The sequence below is a fragment of the Ochotona curzoniae genome, unplaced genomic scaffold (genome assembly GCF_017591425.1).
Source record: "Ochotona curzoniae isolate NIBS_2020 unplaced genomic scaffold, NIBS_Ocur_1.0 contig_883, whole genome shotgun sequence".
In the NCBI taxonomy this organism is placed as follows: Eukaryota; Metazoa; Chordata; class Mammalia; order Lagomorpha; family Ochotonidae; genus Ochotona; species Ochotona curzoniae.
Window position 1 is genome coordinate 32,585,142 of NW_024466599.1, and position 19,462 is coordinate 32,604,603.

The 19,462-nt window shown below is 41.1% G+C and overlaps 1 protein-coding gene across 2 annotated transcripts in view; it reads right to left on the reverse strand.

Moving 5' to 3' along the window:
* The window catches only part of SRBD1 (S1 RNA binding domain 1), a 179,665-nt gene that overhangs the window by 152,191 nt on the left and 8,012 nt on the right, over nt 1-19,462 (reverse strand). For both annotated transcript variants that reach the window (XM_040993200.1, XM_040993201.1), the window contains exons 3-7: nt 18,614-18,836; nt 16,809-17,174; nt 7,293-7,459; nt 2,414-2,531; nt 715-853 (exon numbers count right to left, since the gene is read on the reverse strand). In XM_040993200.1, coding sequence (XP_040849134.1) covers nt 715-853; nt 2,414-2,531; nt 7,293-7,459; nt 16,809-17,174; nt 18,614-18,836 — 1,013 coding nt within the window. The remainder of the gene's footprint in view (nt 1-714; nt 854-2,413; nt 2,532-7,292; nt 7,460-16,808; nt 17,175-18,613; nt 18,837-19,462) is intronic.

Below are 19,462 nucleotides of genomic sequence, written 5' to 3' on the forward strand. Positions count from 1 at the left end.
TCTCCCACTAAGGTTTATTTGGACAATGAAACCAATGCACAGTCACATGAATTAACTGCCACTGTCCTCAGGTTTACTTAGCAATATCTCTTCCTCATTCTCATTCTTCATGCACGAGTGCATGCATACAATAGGAAGATACACAAAGAAATAAATGTTCAGAAAAAGACACTTATTGCTAGAGAGTAGAAGGGTGGGAGTGAGGCTACACTTAATACTTCATGCTTGTCAGAACTGTTGAAATCCTTTTTAAGGAAGAAAGCTGTGACTTACATAATGAAACAAACTGCTAAAAATAGAATAAAGGCTTTAAAAATACTGTGGAAGAAATTTTGTAACTTTGAGATATGCAGGTTTTTCTTTAGAAAGAAAAAAGCAATTAACTTAAAAGAAAAGATTAAAAATTATTATGAAACGAGGGCCTATTTATCAGGAGACAGCATAAACAAAGTGAAGACAAGTTATGCACTGAGAGAGTAATATTTGCCAGACAGTACAGTAGGAAAATGGGCAAAGGACCAGGAAAGGTATTTCATCAAAACGGGAAAGCTAAATGACTAAGCATTAGACATGCCAGGATTTATTTTATTAGAATTACTCCCCAAATGCTATCATGTCCTTTTACACAGTCCCTACTTAGTTCTTTAAACAGAAGTCTTTGGACTGTAAGCAAAAAGAAGAAACGGGTCTGATCTCCGTGGGTGAAGCTGGTACCTTTCACGTTGGGCTGAATGTAAGACAGCAGGTTGAGCTCGCCTGGCCGCTCGAGCAGTGTCCTCGCCGCTCCTTCCAATCCCAACTGTTTTGCTCTCTGGGCTTTAGTGCCTTTGCTCCCAGTTTTATATGGGGCAGACTAGAGAAAAATTGGGGCAGAAAACATATCACATAATCTATGTTTAAAATGCTAAAACTAGGACACAAGACTGCAGAACATGCTGAGAACACTAAAGACCCATTTTCTCCCTTCCCTTCCTTAGAGATGAATTAATACTAAATAAATACTTACAGTACAAAGATGGCATGTGTCTTATCTTAGTACTATTTTCGATGTGCTTAATTAGCTATTCATTTTTTTTCATGCAAATTAAAAACTGCCTGAACCACAGCATCTTTTCCTCAACACAATCAAGCTCATTCAACTTTGTCTTTACTCAGTTTTGTTTTTAAAATTGCAAAGTCAGATACACAGAGGGCAGGAGAGACAGAGAGGAAAATCTTCCATCCAATAATTCACTCACCAAGTGGCTGCAACGACCAGAGCTAAACCAATCCGAAGCCAGGAGCCTCTTCCGGGTCTCCCACACAGGTGAGTGCAAGGTCCCAAGGTTTGGGGCCATCCCAAGCCACAAGCAGGGAGGTAGATGGGAAGCAGAGCCACCGGGATTAGAACCAGTGCCCATATGGGGATCCCAGCACGTTTAAGGCAAGAGCTTTAGGTGCTAGGCTACCACGCAGGGCCCACAGTGCTTCTTTTTAATTCACACTCACTCCTCACCTGCAGGTTTGTTAGTCATACAGAAATCCGTGATGACCCCTATTTATTACCAAGCATATTTTTTTTTACAGTTTTTCCCTTGACGAATCTTCCTACTCTTTGTAACTATTGATCATGACCTCCTTCTAAAGCCCTCCTCCCTACTGTCCCATTACACAATCATCTCCAGAATTTTGCTATACTTATGATTTTTCTAGCCTTCAAAAGCTGGTGCTCCTGACCTATTTGTTCCACCAAATTCCACTTCAGTGGGTTTTTCCAGCCTCAGGTTTTCAAACACCAACTGCAGGCTGAAGATGCTCCCATCAGAGTCGCCAGCTCTGCCTTTCCCTCTGTGTACACCTTCCTCACTCCACTGCGGACGCCTCAAGGACATAGACTCCGAATTACCCATCTCTAATGCTTCAAATGCCTTGCATGAACAAGACATTCAATAAAAATAAATATTCTGTAGAATTAACTCATAATAGCTACTAATAACTTTCACTTTTTTATTTTAGTCTCCTTAAAGATTAAAATCATAGGGCCCAGTGGCGTGGCCTAGCAGCTAAAGTACTTGCCTTGCCTTGAACACCCGGGATCCCATATGGGCACCGGGTCGTATCCCACTAGTCCTCCTTCCCATCCAGCTCCCTGCTTGTAGCCTGCAAAAGCAGTCAAAGACGACCCAAAGCCTTAGGACCCTGCACCTACGTGGGAGACCCAGAGGAGGAGCCAGGCTCCTGGCTTCAGATCAACTTAGCTCTGGCCATTGCAGCCATTTGGGCAGTGAATCAGCAGAGAGAAGATCTTTCTCTGTCTCTCCTCTTCTCTATGTATCTGACTTTCAAATAAAAACAAATCAATCTCTAGGAAAAAAAAAAAAAAGATTCAAATCCTAACAGTTTCAGGGATTATATGACCAACCAAGCTCCTTACCACATGTTCCAGTTCTTCAAAAGTTTTACAGTTCAGCAAAGCATTTAACAAAGATTCAGACATCTTTCCCTCCTTCTTAATTTTCTGGATTGTACTATGAACCTTCTTGGCAACGGACCTGAAAATAAACACTGTTGTAACATCCAAGATCTACTTGTCAAGGCTGTCTTTTTGAAGTTATCTCAAACTTACAGAGAAGTTGCAAATAAAAAGAATGTTTATTTTGTCCTTTCATTGAGAATAATTACCTACCAATAATTTAAAGTGCCTCTCCCATAAACAAGACTTTGCTAAATAGCATCAATGTAGCCAACAGTACCAGATAAATAATGCTGATGTAACACTACCATCTGATCCTCAGACCTTTTTTAAGTTTCATCAATAGTCCCAATAATATTGTTGTTAATAGTGTCAGTTCAGAATCCTAGGTAGCTCGTGGTTTCGTTGCATCCACAGTTTCCTTCCACCTCAAACAGAATTATAGCCTCTCCTTGATTTTCAAGATCTAGAAACTTTGAAATGCCATAGCCAGTTAGTTTGTGGGATGTCCCACTGTGCACATTCCTGTGACCTTTCCTCAAACCAAAATCCATAGGGTATATTTTGGGCAAAACTATCACACAGGCGATGCTGTGTTTTTCTCACTGTATCACTATTAGCTTACAAGTAATTTTTAGTTGACCCATTAATTTTGGTCATTTAATTAAAGCAGTATCTCTGTTTCTTCACAATACAGGCATTCTTTATAATCCACACATATTCCCTATGTAATTACGAAGTACGTTGTGTAGAGGTACTTTCAGACTGTGTAATTGTCTTAAACTTCCAAATATTTTAAACTTTCACATTAAACTTCCAATTTACTCACTGGTTTACATATTTCATTACAGACTCGTGGTTTCTTACTTAATCTAATGGTCAAAATCCATTGCTATCACTTATTTTAATGCTCAAAAAGCTCAAAATTTCTCCGAACTCTCTCATCTACTTCCTATGCAATTCTAACACATCCTTATTGTTCTCTGAACACTTTCTCATTCTCATAGCCTAAGACATTCTGGGATCTTTTTTTTTTTTTTAAAGATTTATTTATCTTCCTTGGAAAGGCAAATTTACAGAAAAAAAGGAGACACAGAAATATCTTTCATCCGCTGGTTCTCCCCCCAAGTGGCCTTAAAAGCTGGAGATGAGCTGACCAAAGCCAGAAGCCAGGAGCTTCTTCCAGGTCTTCCACATAGGTGCAAGGTCCCAAGGCATTGGTCCCAGTTCACAAGCAGGGAACTGAACGGGAACTGGAGCAGCCACGACACAAACTGGTACCCATACGGCATGCCAGCACTTGCAAGGGAAGGATTTAGCCACTGAGCCATCAGAGCCAGGCCCCTGGGATCATCTTTTACCTTCCCTGCCCCAATCCTGGAATCAGCAAATAAGACTTTCACACAGTTACAGATACTAGATGCTGTTCATTGTTACCAAAGTACCAATGCTCAATATGGGCACATCCAGCTCCTATGGTTGGTCTCCAGATCCTATTGTCCACTACAAAGTACTAGAATTCCCTGTAAGAAAGTAAACTCCAGCAATCAGTGCACACAGATCAATATATAGATTGGACACGGGGAGGGGCAGGTGTGGTAGTTGCCCCATTTTACCCTTTACACTGTGAATCTATAAAACCATTTATGCATTTAATATGTCCTGTTTCTTCATGTCATTATTTACAGAAATGGCCTAATCATGGTATCTGCTGAAAGGACGGGCAAAGTTATAGATGATAATACGAATTACTAAAAATGAGTGATGAAAAAGAAAATTAAACATATTTAATTAAAAAAAAAGATTATCAATTAAAAGGAAGAACATATAGTTCTTAGATTACAACCGAGATGTCTTCCATAGTCCTATTAGTCCAAGGCTGTTTTCAAGGGCTAAAGTCTACCATGGCCATTCTGACAAAAGCCCAAGATCCTATTGTCCTACATATAAGAAAAAAGACCCTTTAAAGAAAAATGCAAGAAACTTTCCTTATTAATCAGATCATCCTCTTTAATTCACTTTTTAACAGTGACCCATAAGAAGAAATATCCTGGGCCCGGCACTGTGGCCTAGTGGCTAAAGTCCTCGCCTTGAATGCCCAGGATCCCATCTGTCTCTCCTCCTCTCTGTATATCTGACTTTCCAATATCCACATGGTATTAACAGATTCTACTGAGTAATATGGTCAATTTTATGGTTTTTCTACATATACTTTTCAGTTCTAACATTATGCCAGAGGCATAATTTTTCATAAGTACATATGAACGCCCAGGATCCCATATCCCATCCCATTAGATCCACCGGTTCTAATCTTGGCAGCTCCACTTCCTATCCAGCTCCCTGCTTGTGGCATGGGACAGCAGTTAAGGACAGGCCAAATCTTTGGGACCCTGCACCCACTTAGGAGAGCTGGAAGAGCTCCTGGCTCCTTGCCTCAGATTGGCTCAGCTCCAGCCGTTGCGCTCACTTGGGAAGTGAATCATTGGACGGAAGGTCTTTCTCTCTGTCTCTCCTCCTCTCTGTATATCTGACTTTCCAATAAAAATAAATCTTCAAAAAAAAAAAAAAAAGAAGGGCCCGGCGGCGTGGCCTAGCAGCTAAAGTCCTTGCCTTGAACCCGCCGGGATCCCATATGGGCGCCAGTTCTAATCCCAGCAGCTCTGCTTCCCATCCAGCTCCCTGCCTGTGGCCTGGGAAAGCAGTCCAGGACGGCCCAAAGCTTTGGGACCCTGCACCCGCGTGGGATACCCAGAAGAAGTTCCTGGATCCTGGCTTTGGATCAGCATAGCATCAGCTGTTGCGCTCACTTGGGGAGTGAATCATCGGACGGAAGATCTTTCTCTCTGTCTCTCCTCCTCTGTGTATATCTGCCTTTCCAATAAATAAATAAATCTTTGAAAAAAAAAAGAAGAAATATACTATTCCTCACATAACCACACCAATGTAGAGATCATATCTTCTTAGCAAAAAAATAAATAAATAAATAAAAATTCCATTGGGGAAAAGATCTTCTAAGTCCCAGTCAATATCGCCTCTTACTCCAAGGAATATTTCCCTACTAATATTCAATGTATTCCTTAATAGAAATACAAGGATTAAAACTCTTTTGCAGGGCCCAGGACAATGGTGTAGTAGCTAAATCCTTGCCTTGCAGCCACCAGAATCCCATATGGGTGCTGGTTCATGCCCTGGCTGCTCCACTTTCCATTCAGCTCCCTGCTTATGGCCTGGGAGGGCAGTAGAGGACGGCCCAAAGCCTTGGGGCCCTGCACCCACGTGGGAGATCCAGAAGAAGCTCCTGGCTCCTGGCTTTGGATCAGCTCAGCTGCAGCTGTTGCAGCCACTTGGGGAGTGAACCAGCAGACAGTTCTTTCTGTGTCTCCTTCTTTCTGTAAATCTGCCTTTACAATTAAAAAAAAAAAAAAAAAAAAAAACCTCTTTTGCCATGAAACTTTTTTTACAAAAAGCATAATAAAAATTTAAAACATAAAGCTTCTGTTTGTCAACCATAACAATTTTCAGAACACCTAAAATACCTAAGTAAACCATTCTTCCTTGTGATATCTTCCCCAATTTCAAGTCCCAAAACTCTCAACTTTCTTCATTACACTGTCTCCACCCAAATACGCAGCTCCCTTTGTAATATGCAAACTGCTAGCTTTCCAAATAATTTTTTTGCACAAAATCTAAATAACCAGCTTCATTTTAGAAAAAGACTATAACTGGCCCTACATGTAAGTAGTATAGTGGAGGCAAACTAGGATTGCTTCTCTTATCAGGATTTGAAATCTCCAGTTCTTATTTACCAATGCTTGATTTAAATAGTCTGGCCCTGGAAGATTGGCATCTGAGATCATTTGGTTAGCAGGTCATTTGTAATTCCAGGTTGGCGAACAGATTCGGTCTCTCAGTGAAACACAACCTTGCTCTTATCACTAATTTGTTCTCTTGGATGCAACAGAACTTTAACAAACTGGATAGAAAAGTTAGAACATCACAAATCTCCCAAAAATTACAGAAAGTTTATCATGCTTACTGTAAAAATAACCCTTCTTAGAATTTTAGAATGGCTTGATGATAGGATTATGTTCAATTTTTATCAGATCCCTGTTGTAGACTTGTAGAACATACACATCAACAACACAGGGCCTGTGGTATGCCTGTGGCTAATGTGTAAACTGTGAACATGGTATTAACAGATTCTACTGAGTAATATGGTCAATTTTATGGTTTTTCTACATATACTTTTCAGTTCTAACATTATGCCAGAGGCATAATTTTTCATAAGTACATTCCATTCTAAAAACCATATAAAGCTTATAACCTAACATTAAATTATCATTAACTTCTAAAAGAATAAAAAAAAGAATTATACATATTTTCTATCATATTCCACTCTACTAAGAAATCATTTAGGGACATTAATAACACAGCCTTATGGCAGCTTTGATTATTTAGACTACAATGTATTTTTCTGAGTTTCCTGCTGGCAATCACAACCCTGACACTCTGCTCCATCATTTTTGTGAGTGAAGAAAAGAGTCCACCTCAGAGGCACTCACTCTCCTTGCAAACCACCTTACTGCTGAAAAAATGCTCCAAGTTATACATAAACACACCAGCAGAGGGACTCCAAACACCTCAAAGTAAGTCAAATGGAGTTGATTCTGTGCCAGAAGGATATGCAAAAAACAAAAAACAAAAAGCTTGGGAAAAAAAAAAAAAGCTTGGAACAAAAGCTTGGAACTATCAAAACATACTGTAAATTCATATTCTCCCCGTTTCTTACTGGTTCAGCTTTTCTCCTCCCACTGGCCTCATCCCCTCCCAGGTTTCTTACCGAAGCTCCTTAAGGGTTTGTTGAATTTCTCTTAAGGAATCAGCATCAAGGTCATTAATGAGCTCTTTCCGGTAACGTATGATGAAGGGAATTGTGTTATCATCATTAAAGAGACGGATGATGTTGGCACAAACCCAAACTTCATTATTAGTTCTCTCAGCTAAAACCTGCAAAATACATTCAGTGAGTTTAAATACTAAAAACTAAATATCTAGATTTTAATGCATACCTTAAAAATATTTATCTAATAATGTTCTCCAATCTCCTAAAAGCTGCTTGCTATGGTTTTTTTAATCCTATATGAAACACACATCGACAATGCGGAATTTACTAATGCAATCCAATCCAATCAGAATAACTGCATCATTCAAATCCAACAGTGCTCAGTAAGAAAAATTTTCACTGAAGCAACAATACAGCCTTTCATCTCTTAAACTGGGAGGCAAAGAGCTAGGAACTGGTAGCTCCCGGTGTTGGCTCAAGTACATGGGAAGGTGTTTATTCCACTTCCAAGGGAAGGCACAACAGCCTGCTCTATGCAAGAAGGGCTGTCACTGTCCTTCATTCCGGCCACCCCACAGTCCATTACAGCTCCAGCCTCAACTGAGGGAACTAAGGCCAACTGCTCTCCCTGCATCCATTCCAATCCCACGCAGTCCAATTTCATAAAGCAGTAAGAATATTCTCTGCAAGATGTTTACTGGACAATCTCATTTGACTAGACAGAAGATGGTGCTAATCCCCTCCTTATATCTGGACTCTGAACTCCTTACCTTGACCCAAAAGAGAGCAGCCTTCCTCCCCAGCTCCACATGATCTCTGCAGGATTAGCAGGCTGCCTCAGTGCCTTCCCTCAGTGACCAGCGACCTCTTGTCAGAGGTTGCTCTCCTGCAGAAGCACTCCTTGTTATCCTCTCTGACCTCCACAAAATCCAACCCATTAGTATTTCCTCTCTCAAACTGGCACCTTTTTCTGACTTGTAGCCCAGTCATTGTCATCATCACCATCTACTACAGTCTTTGAGGAAGTACTGTGGTTACCTCCTCCAATATTATGATACTAGCCCACTAGGTATGTGTCACTTGACAGTACTTCATGTAACTCCAGTTCCATAACATCTGGTTCAACAACCAGTTGTGCTGGTACTGTGGCACAGCAAGTTAGAATACAGCCTGAAATGTCAGCATGCCATATGAGCGCCAGTTCAAGTCCCAGCTTCTTCACTTCAGATACAACTTCCTGGTAATGTGCAGGAAAGCAGCAGAAGGCCCAACTGCTTAGACCCCCACAGTCCCAGATGGGAGATGCAGGCTACTGGCATTGACAGTTACAGCCATTTGGGAAGTGAACCAATGGATCAAAAGCCATTTCCTCTTTCTCTTCCTTCCTCTGTCATTCTGCTTGTCAAATAAATAAAATAAATGTTAACACACACACACACACACACACACACACACACACACACACACACACAAAACATACACAGCCAAAATATGACGCTGCCCTGACCAAGTAGATTAGCAAAAGCAGCATAAAGTTCAGGACTGGGGCTGGAATAGTAGATCTGAGTATGATTATGACATCTTCCTCTGGAGAAATATAATTTACAGAGCCAGAAACTTAAAGCTAAAGCTACACCGTTTTTTTTTTTTTCCTATTAAGAGAAAGATGGTGCTAAGAAAACAGTAGAGGGACTGCTTTATGTTTCAGTGCACTGATCTAAACTTTCCTGTTCCAAAATCAATAAATCTTTATTGCGTAAACTATTTTGAGACGGGTTTTACCTTATTGTAACCAACAGCTTTCTAATCAACAGCCTCAGCATCACTGCAAGTTCTCTATCACATCCATCTGGTCTATTACTAAGGAGGCAAACAGAACTTCTGAAATGTTCTTTCCCCTCAAATGCCCTTTCCACTAATATCTTTCATCTGACCATAAGGTAGGGCTTCTGGTTGTTGCTCTCTCCGCCACTCACTCAACCTCTCTGCATTATTGCTGTTTACTTTTCTAAAACTCAGTGCAAGAAAGCCCATTTTTTTTTCTTTTCTGGTTTTGAATGTAGCTCCAGTAACTGTAATCTACCTAGTAATAAAAGTCCAACAACTTTATTAGAGTTTTAAAGTCCCCATTCAAGCTTGGCCCTGATTTGTCACTGCCCTCCAGGAGTTAGTAATCCACAAGGGAAGATAAAACAAATACAAGTATAGTACAAATAAAGCAGCACATGCCAGGCACTGACTACGCTTTCGGAGAAGAGGAAGATCTCTAGGGAGCTGACAAAACTCTGAAAGGAGATGAGAAGTGGAAATGACCGAAGCACTCTTCATGTTGGAGCTATAAGACTATCCGAGCTACCCCAGGGCTCCTACTGCCCTAAACTATCACAGCTACTGGTAGAGAGAACCTAAGACAGCTAAGACTCCAGATCATCTTCTGAACAGTACAGACACAGACAGCACCCATTGATACCTATGTAAATTTGCTCCTCCAAATTTGTTCCATATGTTAGGACAAACAAAACTACCTGTAGGCAGTCATCACTTTGGGGCCTCCAAATCACCGTATATCTACTACATTGCTTTAGTCAAACAACTGTTTTAGCTCATGCTCCACGCCAATATGTATACAAGGGCAGGGATAACCAAAATGTATAAAATCAAGTATGTCTTCTAACGGAGTTAACAAGCTAAGACACAGAAGTAAACAACAGTGTGTGTGACATGAACTCTCATGGAGTTGATATGCAATGTTTCAAGAGCATAGGACAAGTTAGAACACCTAACACTACAGTGATACGAAAACATAGGTATGTCCAGATATTTAAATAAGGGTGGTTTGGGGGTAGTGTGGGGAATGGGCAGGAATTCCAGGAAGAGAATGGGATATCAAAAGTCAGAGACCAGAAACAATTGCAGTTTTAAAAGACCAACATTCAGTCATGCTAAACTGTACAAGGAGTGTAAAGATCAGGTAAGAAATGAAAAGGTAAAGGGGCCAGATGGCGAATTCTGTAGAGTTTCAGCTAGGGGTCAGCACTGTTGCACCATGGGTAAAGCTGCCACCTGTGAACAGCACCGTGTATAGCTGCAGGTTCATTTCCTAGCTTCTCCACTTCTGATCCAGATCCCTGCTAATGGCCTGGTAAAAGCAGTGAGACATGGCCCAGATATTCGGATTCCTGCACCCATGTGGGAGACTCAGATAAAACTCTTGCCTTCTAGCTTTGTCCTGGCCTTTGCAGCTACCTGGGGAATGAATCCCAGATGGAAGTTCTCTCTCTATCTGCAGCTCTGATTTTTAAATAAATAAAACAGAATTTTTTAAAAAGAGGTTTAAAAATAAACTGCTGCATGGGATGGCCACATTGCCCTACCCAAGTGCCTGCTTCAAGACTCTGTCACTCTGCACTTGTACTTATGATCCAGCTTCCTGCTGATGCACCTGAGAGGCAGCAGACAAACACAATGACCCAAGTATCTGCCTTCCTGCCACCCACACGGGAAGTCCAGATGGCGTTCTGGCCCCTGGCTTCTGCCTGGCCCTATACAAGTTGTTGTAGGCATCTGGAGAGTAAATCCTGGAAATTCTCTATTTTCCCCTCCTTTCCTACCTCTCTCTTTTATCTCCCTCTCTTCCCATCCCTCCCTCCTTTCCTTCCTACTTCTCTCTCCCTGTTCCTCTCTTTTATTTCAAATAAATCTTTGAAAACAATACATGTACAAAGCAAGATGATTTTTCAGGCAAAAACACAAATTAATCAAACAGCTTCACTCCTCCTCCTAAGCTCTACTGCAGAACAGTAGAGCTCTCTGCCTGTCAACCCCCTCCCAACTAAGTGCCATCTTCCAAATGTCATAAGACATACTCACATTTCCTCAAGTAGCAACAAATAACCTTTAGCCTTAATCTGAATTTTAAAGGAACAGCTAAAGAAAATGAATCCAGTGAGTACAACTCAGAGGACTTGCTCTTCAAAATCTCTTCCAAACCTACACATACTTGCCTACAGTAAAGCTGGTGATTCCTGCTATTCAGTTTAGCTTTACCTAATCATTTTATTATAGCACTTGTTTTGTCACATCAAAAAACTTAAAGATTGCAGAAGGAAAATTTAGTTTATGCCATGAAAAATCACAAGCAATAATAGGAGTCAAGGGGGATTTGGAAAAAGTGTCATGGGAAATTCAGAGGGGTTGGTAATGTTGATTTTTGATTTGGAAGCTAGTTGCACGATTTTTTTTTTCTTTGAGAAAAAGACCATGCAAGCTTCAATCTGAGGGATCACTCCCCTAAATACCTGCAATGCCTACGACTGGGTCAAGTCTGAGGCCTGGAGCTGAGAACACAATCCTGGCCTTACACAAGGTGGCAAGGAACCAATTATCTGAGTCACCACCACTGCCTTCCAGGATCTGTACTGACAGGAAGCTATAGTCAGGAGCCAGAGCTAGGAATGCAGCTCATATACTCCACTGAGACCACGGCTAATGTAACTGCCAGCCTATACACTCATGCTTACACTTTGCAATATTTCTTAGTTACACATTCAAGCACAATTTTCTCTATGTACAAGCATGCTAAACTTAAAACAACTTTTTCAATTCATACTATCAGCTATACTGTAGTAAAAAAAAAAAAAAAAGCTGTTATAATTTATTTTACTTAGTCTTTCCTAGGACAAACAGGTTAAACCCAACAAATGGAACCACATTTAAATGCAGGATTTGAGAAAGATGCTCATTTCCAAGACACTTACCACCTTTTCACTTACTTCTTCCCCTATCTTTGTCACCCATGATCTTCTTCACCTATATACTTCTATATATCATCTTTCAAAACAAAGGGAGATGGCTAATAAAAAGGTTTCCATTTGCAAATGAAATTAAGAAATTATACATGGTTGTTTCACTTCCGTACACCCACCAACCTCAAAATAAACAGTGTACAATAGCAACCACAACTTTAGAAAAGCTTACTTTTCTCAAAGCTTACTTCTCAATCATGGAGCCATGATTGGTGGCAGGCTGGGGGTAAGCCACTGTCCTGTTACACTGGCATTCCATATGCAGGCACTTTCAAATTCTCATTGCTTTAATTTCAATCTAGCAACCTACTAATGTCCCTGGGAAAAGCAGCAGAAGATGGCCCAAGTATCTGGGTCCCATCACCTATGGAGAAGACCAAGAAGGAGTTTCAGTTTCCCTAGCCCAACTACAGCCATTGCAGCCATCTGAGAAATGAACAATCAGACAGAATACTCTCTAATCCTGCTTTTCAAATACATAAAGCAAATCACATATACATATATTCTTCAAAGTGTCTCCTGAGAGTGGGCATTTGCCTAGCAGTTTAGACACTCATACAGGAATTCCTGGGTTGAATTCCAAGCTCCAAATTCTAGCTTCTCACCAATTCAAACCTTGGGAGACACCAGTGATGATCAGAATAACTGGGTTCTTCTTGTCACCTGTAGATCTGGATTTAGTTTCTAGCTCGCAGCCCAACCCCAACTATTGCAGGCAGAATGTAACAGCAGATAAGAGCAATCTGTCTGCCTCTCTCTCCTCATATCCCTCACCTGGTCACTTGCTTAAAAAAAAAATTAGTGTCTCCTCTTTAAGGGGTTATAAAAATTAGGAAACACAATTCATACATACTACAAGAATTGTCTACAAAATGAAGCTAACGTTAGGAAACGGTGATTGTATCTGGTTACATGAAAAGAACCCAAACAGAACAGATTCCCAGGCAATTTCTCTAAGTGACCTGGAGAAGCTGCCATGAGAATACTGAGCACAGGTGGGAGCTGGAGCAATCACTTCACCCAGCTTGTGGGTTGCGAGCACCCAGATCCAGGGAACAGGCTTCCACCTGCCTCGAGTAACTGCTCATAAAGAGGAAACAGGCTGTATGAAGTTGAAAGGACACACAAGCATATTTTCCATCTGTTACGCCCAGAACAAAACAAATGCAAAGCCCTGCTGTTGGCTCCTTAATGGAGCTTCTGCCACTTACATCCTGCTGCCTGAGCACCTGTGTCTCTCTGTCTCTCTGTCTCTCTGTCTCTCTGTCTCTCTCTCTCTCTCCAAAAACCATTTTCCAAAAGGTTTTCCTTGGCTGCTACTTTACTATCTGTACAGAACTCACTTCAGACAAGCTTTCTTCTCTCAAAACTCTGAAATGAGGTTTAGTTATAGCTTTACAGTAAACATACCTTGAGTCAATTCTCAGTAATTTTTATCTTTAACATGGTTTCTCACGGGTCCAGTGCCGTGACATTGTAAACTAAGCCTCTACATGCTGTGCAAGCATCCCTGTGGGTTCATGTCTCTGCTGCTCCATTTCTAATCCAGCTCCCTGCTTGTGGTTCGGGAAAGCAGCAGAGAATGGCTCAGTCCTTGGGCCCCTGCACCCACATGGGAGACATGGAAGAAGCTCCTTATTTCAGACAGGTTCAGCTCCAGTTGTTGCAGCCATTTCAGGAGTGAACCAACAGGTGGGAGATCTCTCTCTGGCACTCCTTCTCTTTGTAAGTCTGCTTTTCAAATAAAAATTCATCTTTTAAAAAAAGATGGTATCTCTTTAGTTCTTACCATACAAAGAAAAGTGCATTCTATTCTAACCTTAGCTAAAAACAAGTTTTGGAGTTTCAATTACTCCTAATACTACATCATGATAATGAATAAAAATATGCAACAGTGAGTGCTTGGTACAGTCAAGTCATGAGCCATCTTTGAATAAATGGCAGGTATTATCCCCTGTCAATTATCTGTAAACAAATGCTGTAAGGTACAATGGCAATGGTAAAAACCAAAAGCTATATAAATCTTTAAGTGACAGTAATCCTGATTCAGATATTTATGAATTTACATTCTGAAGTTGGACCTATAAGTAGCCACTGTCAGATGAGCCACAAACTTCCTCCTCTCTCAAAATCCCACCACCGCCACTACCACACCTACACATATATACAGATGCAGTCTTGGTAATCCCATCGCTACAATACAATGAGGCCTCTGCGCTCCACGCAGCAGCTCAAAAGATACCTGTCCAAGTTCTGTGGAATGTGTCTCTCTTCCTGAACTTTGGAATTAAAATGCACAATGAAGAGGTCAGTTCATGCAAAGAATGAAACCAGTGGCAAATAAAATGTGGAGCTATCATTTTCCCTTCTCTAGAAACAAGCAGAGAAATCTACTAAGAAAATACCATATCCGGGCCCGGCGCAGTGGCGCAAGTGGTTAAGGTCCTCACCTTGCACGCCTGGGATCCCATATGGGTGCCGGTTCTAATCCCGGCAGCCCCGCTTCCCTTCCAGCTCCCTGCCTGTGGCCTGGGAAAGCAGTCGAGGACAGCCCAAAGCTTTGGGACCCTGCACCCGCGTGGGAGACCTGGAAGAGGCTCCTGGCTTCGGACCGGCATAGTATCGGCCGTTGCGCTCACTTGAGGAGTGAATCATCGGACGGAAGATCTTCCTCTCTGTCTCTCCTCTCTGTATATCTACCTTTCCAATAAAAAAATAATAATAAAAATAAATCTTAAAAAAAAAAAGAAAATACCATATCCAATAACTCAAAGCAGAAATAAATGATCCTAAGACTCCCAGGGAGAAAGAGAAAACTTGAAGTACCTTCTGTGAGTACTCACAATTTTCCAATTCCTGAGGCAAGTCTTTTGAAAACCAGATCAAAGTCTGTCTCTTTTTGTCCTCTGAAAGGTCCAGGAATGTGATAATAAACTCTTCTGCTTAAGATCACTAGAAGTAAGTTTCTATTGCTTATAACCTAGAGACAAAAGGCTAACGGAGGTCTATGTTCACCTTTCTCTGTGACAAAGATAGGGATGAGGTGTATAGCAAAGTGTCATAAAGCAAATCCTGACTGAACTATAAGTAACTCCTGACTGAACCACGATCAGAGATCCAAGACTCGCTTAAACCTGTTTCCCTTTCTCTTGCACAATTATCAGCTACCAGAGGTAGATCTATGGCTGTTGGGAAAATAGCTAAAAAGCGTTAGCACTAGCAAAGCGACAGAGGTGGGACATGTCCCTTGCCTCAGATGTCTAGCTTAAGATTAAGGACTCTACATTATTTAAAACAAAACAAAACCTTCAAGTTGAATCTGAAATAGGTGATCCAAGAACCACTAGCAGATAAAAATAATAATAAAGGAATCCTAAGAAGGCAATTAAAGAAGCCCAATTATACTGTTTCTCCAGTAGCCTTTCCTGGACTATTTAAACTTAATTCAGAAGCAAAAATGAAAGGCAACATTGTTTGCTTTAGTGAGTTAGAGAGAAGTAAAATCATGAATAAAACACACTGGTGCAGGCTAGTTTAGGTCCTGTTCCATCACCTACCCAGCTCCATGATAATACACCTGGGAAAGCAGGAGAAGATGATCCAGCAACCATATGGGAGACCTAGACAAAGCATCTCAAACCAGGCCCTGTCCTGGCCCAGCCCCAGCCACTGTGCACATTCAAGAAACGAGTCAATGATTGGAAGATATCTATCATTCCCCATCCCTCTGTAACATTGCCTATCACATAAATTAAATATACAGATATAAAAAATCACCACTGATAGCCTAGCACGGTAGCCTAGCAGCTGAAGTCCTCGCAAGGCATGGGCCAGAATCCAATATAGGCACCAGTTTGTGTCCCAGTGGCCCCTGCTTCACATCCAGCTCCCTGCTTGTGCCTGGGAAAGCAGTCGAAGATGGCCCAAAGCCTTGGGACCCTGCAACTATGTAGGAGACTCAGAAGAGGCTCCTGGCTTTTGGCTTCAAATTGGCACAGCTCCGGCCATTGCGGCCACTTGGGGAATGAATCAGCCGACGGATGGGAGATCTTTCTGTCTCTTCTCCTGTCTGTATATCTGATTTTCCAGTAAAAATAAAATAACTCTTAAAAAAATCTCCAGTGACATTCTTAAATAAATAGGTAATGGAAAAGGTAGATTAGGCACAAAGACAGTCCTAAAGAAAGGTAACACATATAAGCAGTCACAGATTGAGGAGCAGCATTAGCATCCAGAAGAGGCCCCAGTTTCTGCAGCAACAATTTAGAGCAAGAAAAGGAGGACACAGCAGACTCACCACAGGACCCAGAGGGAAGGAGGTCACCCCACCCTCCCTGACAGGCTGAAGCCACAGGGAAGGCTGAAATGGTCTCCACATGTGTCAGGACAGCCAAAGGAGCTGGAATTCTTATAGAATTTTCCTTTGAAAAATTGTTAGATCTTTTTCAGCATATGTTCTATTATACTAAGGGTTACACAGATGTACAAATGGCCAATAACCTACTCATTTGCCAAAACTTAAAAAGGTACCTTTGAGGGTTCAATTTGTTGATGTACTCTATCGACACAGGGTATGGTCACTGAAACACGTTCTCAAAGACTTACCTAGGCTTACGTCACAGCCTAAGATCTCACCTTAGCCAGCAGAACTCCTACGCTAGCCAAAAGGTAATCAAACCAAGTCCCTGGCCCGAAAGGCGGCACACACCTGTACTATGTCCCAGTTCATGTCCACCTCCTCTTTGATACTATTGGCATTTGCTGGGAACTTGACAGGCTGCCCCTGAGGACATGTTTCAGTCTTCATTTTCTTTAAAGGGGACTGGCCAAATGTAAAGTCTTCTTCATTCTCCTCCTTTTTGCAGGTACCTTCCCATACGGTGCTTGTGGATGGGGTCTCTGTCCTGTTAGTAACACCCTCCAAGTCACTGGCTTTGTTGCTTTCTTCAACTTTCAACTTCTTAGTCCTCTGAGCTGAATTCTGCTTCATCTTTGCTGTTTTGAGAGTCCGGGCAGTATCCAATTTATTTTTTCTGTTTTCTAAATTAACATCAGCAATAGCCACAGAAGTATTCTGTGAAACCACAGGGAGAACATAAGAGAATTAGGAAATAAGAACCAATCACCTTGGAATAAGGAACAAGTTAATCATATACACAAAGACTTGGAAGAATCGCCACAAAATTATGCTGTGTTTTATACTCACTTACATACCCTACGTTACATGCATATAATGTTTCAGAACAGTTGAAACCTTGTCAGGAGTCAGACATGACAAGAGGAGGGTAGAAGGGCAATGCATGGCTTTGAGAGGATAGCATGATTAAACTGTTCTACCGGCATCCCACATGGACACTGCTCCACTTCTGATCCCACTCCACCTAATGCGCCTGCAAGAGCAGTGGAAGACAACCTAAGCACCTGGGCCCTGCACCCTTGTGGTAGATCAGACAGGATTCTAAGCTCCTGGCTTCATCCCGACCAAGCCCCAGCCTTTGTAACCACTTGGGGTTACAAAGCTGCAGGTGGAAGAGCTCTCTCTCTTCCACACTTTCTTCTACCCTTTCTCCATCTTTGCCTTTCAAAAATAATAAACATTATAAGGAAAGAAAATTCAACTGTCATTAGCAGAAATACAGTGGCTAAACCACAGTGAGCATTTTCAATCCAAATGAGTGAATGACTGAATTTCATGATTCCATACTCATCAAATTCCTGATTACTAAGTAATCACTACTTAGTTCAGCCTACAAGGAGAAAAACTGCTAGCTACAAAAAATTTCAAAGTTCTTGTGATAATTACTTCACAGCATTAATTTTTGAAGGAGTACTCTGATAGCAGACATCATTCTTGTGAGATTACAGATACAAAAACACCCATGAGAAATATATTGGTTCCTGAAATGCTGACAAAATCTCATTCTTGTCTTAAAAACTCAGTTCTATTATTTATTATCTGTGTACCATGAACAAGTCATCATATTTTGTCTAGAAACCTCATCTAAAAGAATAACAGCAATTACTCAATAGTCTTTGGAAGGATTAAGGAAGATAATGCAAGTGAAAAGTTGATCATGTTGCCTAACAATAAGCACTCAGAACAGTTGCAAATACTCACATCATTACCACTACTGCCAGACACGAACTACTTCCTAGGAAAAATGTGAAGCAGACAAAACACAGTGGATGGGACTGTAAATAGTATACCCACTGCAGGGTATACCACCATCTGGCATGTTCTGCTGTTTATGTAGCTGTCCTACTTTAAGTTCTTCCTAACAGTAAAAACCTGACTGGATGCCTTCTTGGCAAAGGAGAAGCATAATTCTAGGACACAGCATCAGTGAAGCCACTGATGAAGCCATTCTCAAAGCGAGTTCCCTTCGGAAGTAGAAGCCCCAGAGTAAGCAAACAATAAGCAGAAAATTGTTAGAACAACCTACACAAAGGCAGAAAACACCAATGTCAACAGTCAAGATGGTCCAGCATTCCCCTTTATACAACTACACCTACCAGCTCCTCCTTGACAGCCACATCTTTGGATGTGTTCTTCTTTGCCCGAGGCACTCTCTTTGGTTTGGGTTCTTTGGGTTCCTTGGGTTCTTTGGGTTCCTTGGGTTTCTTGGGTTCCTTGGGTTTCTTGGGTTCCTTAGAAATGGGCTTTTTACAGATCCTGCGGACTTTCTTTTGGGGATCCCAGATGCTATCTTCCTTGTCATCTTCAGAGTCTGACAATCTAGGTATAAATTAACAGAAGAATTTCAGTAAAAATGAACCAAATGTCTTCAATAGAAGAAAGATATGTGCTTTTTGGAAAATGGTAAGGTAGGAGATGTCCACATAAAACAGAATGCTAAGTGCATGACTAAGAACAGTAGTTGGTAAAAATTGAAACAATAAAGATCACTATACACTGTACATCATAAGACTGAATTCTCTTCTCAGTTAATCTACACACACATGTGCATACTTTCAAGACATGGGAAATAATTTATTATCTTAAGTAATTTACCAAGTCATGTCATATCACAGTAAGTGTTAGCTTAAGACATTCAAAATTAACAGTGAAGAGTGCCTAAATTTGTTCCTAAATGATAATCAATGTATTTAATGCATTAAGTTAGCCAAATCTATGAATGAAGAAGGAAACTTCTCTAGGAAAGACTCTAAATTATACAAGTCAGTACCAAAATCCTTCCAACTGCTGTTATTAGCCTCTTTCTTTTACAGACTGGACTGCATTCTTGATTAAACTAAATCAGGTGCAGCTATAGCATTTTCCCACCAATCAAGGATTGGATTGGCAGAAACAGCAGAGACCTGTGAAGGAAGTATCACACCATTGCCAATGTGATTGATCCT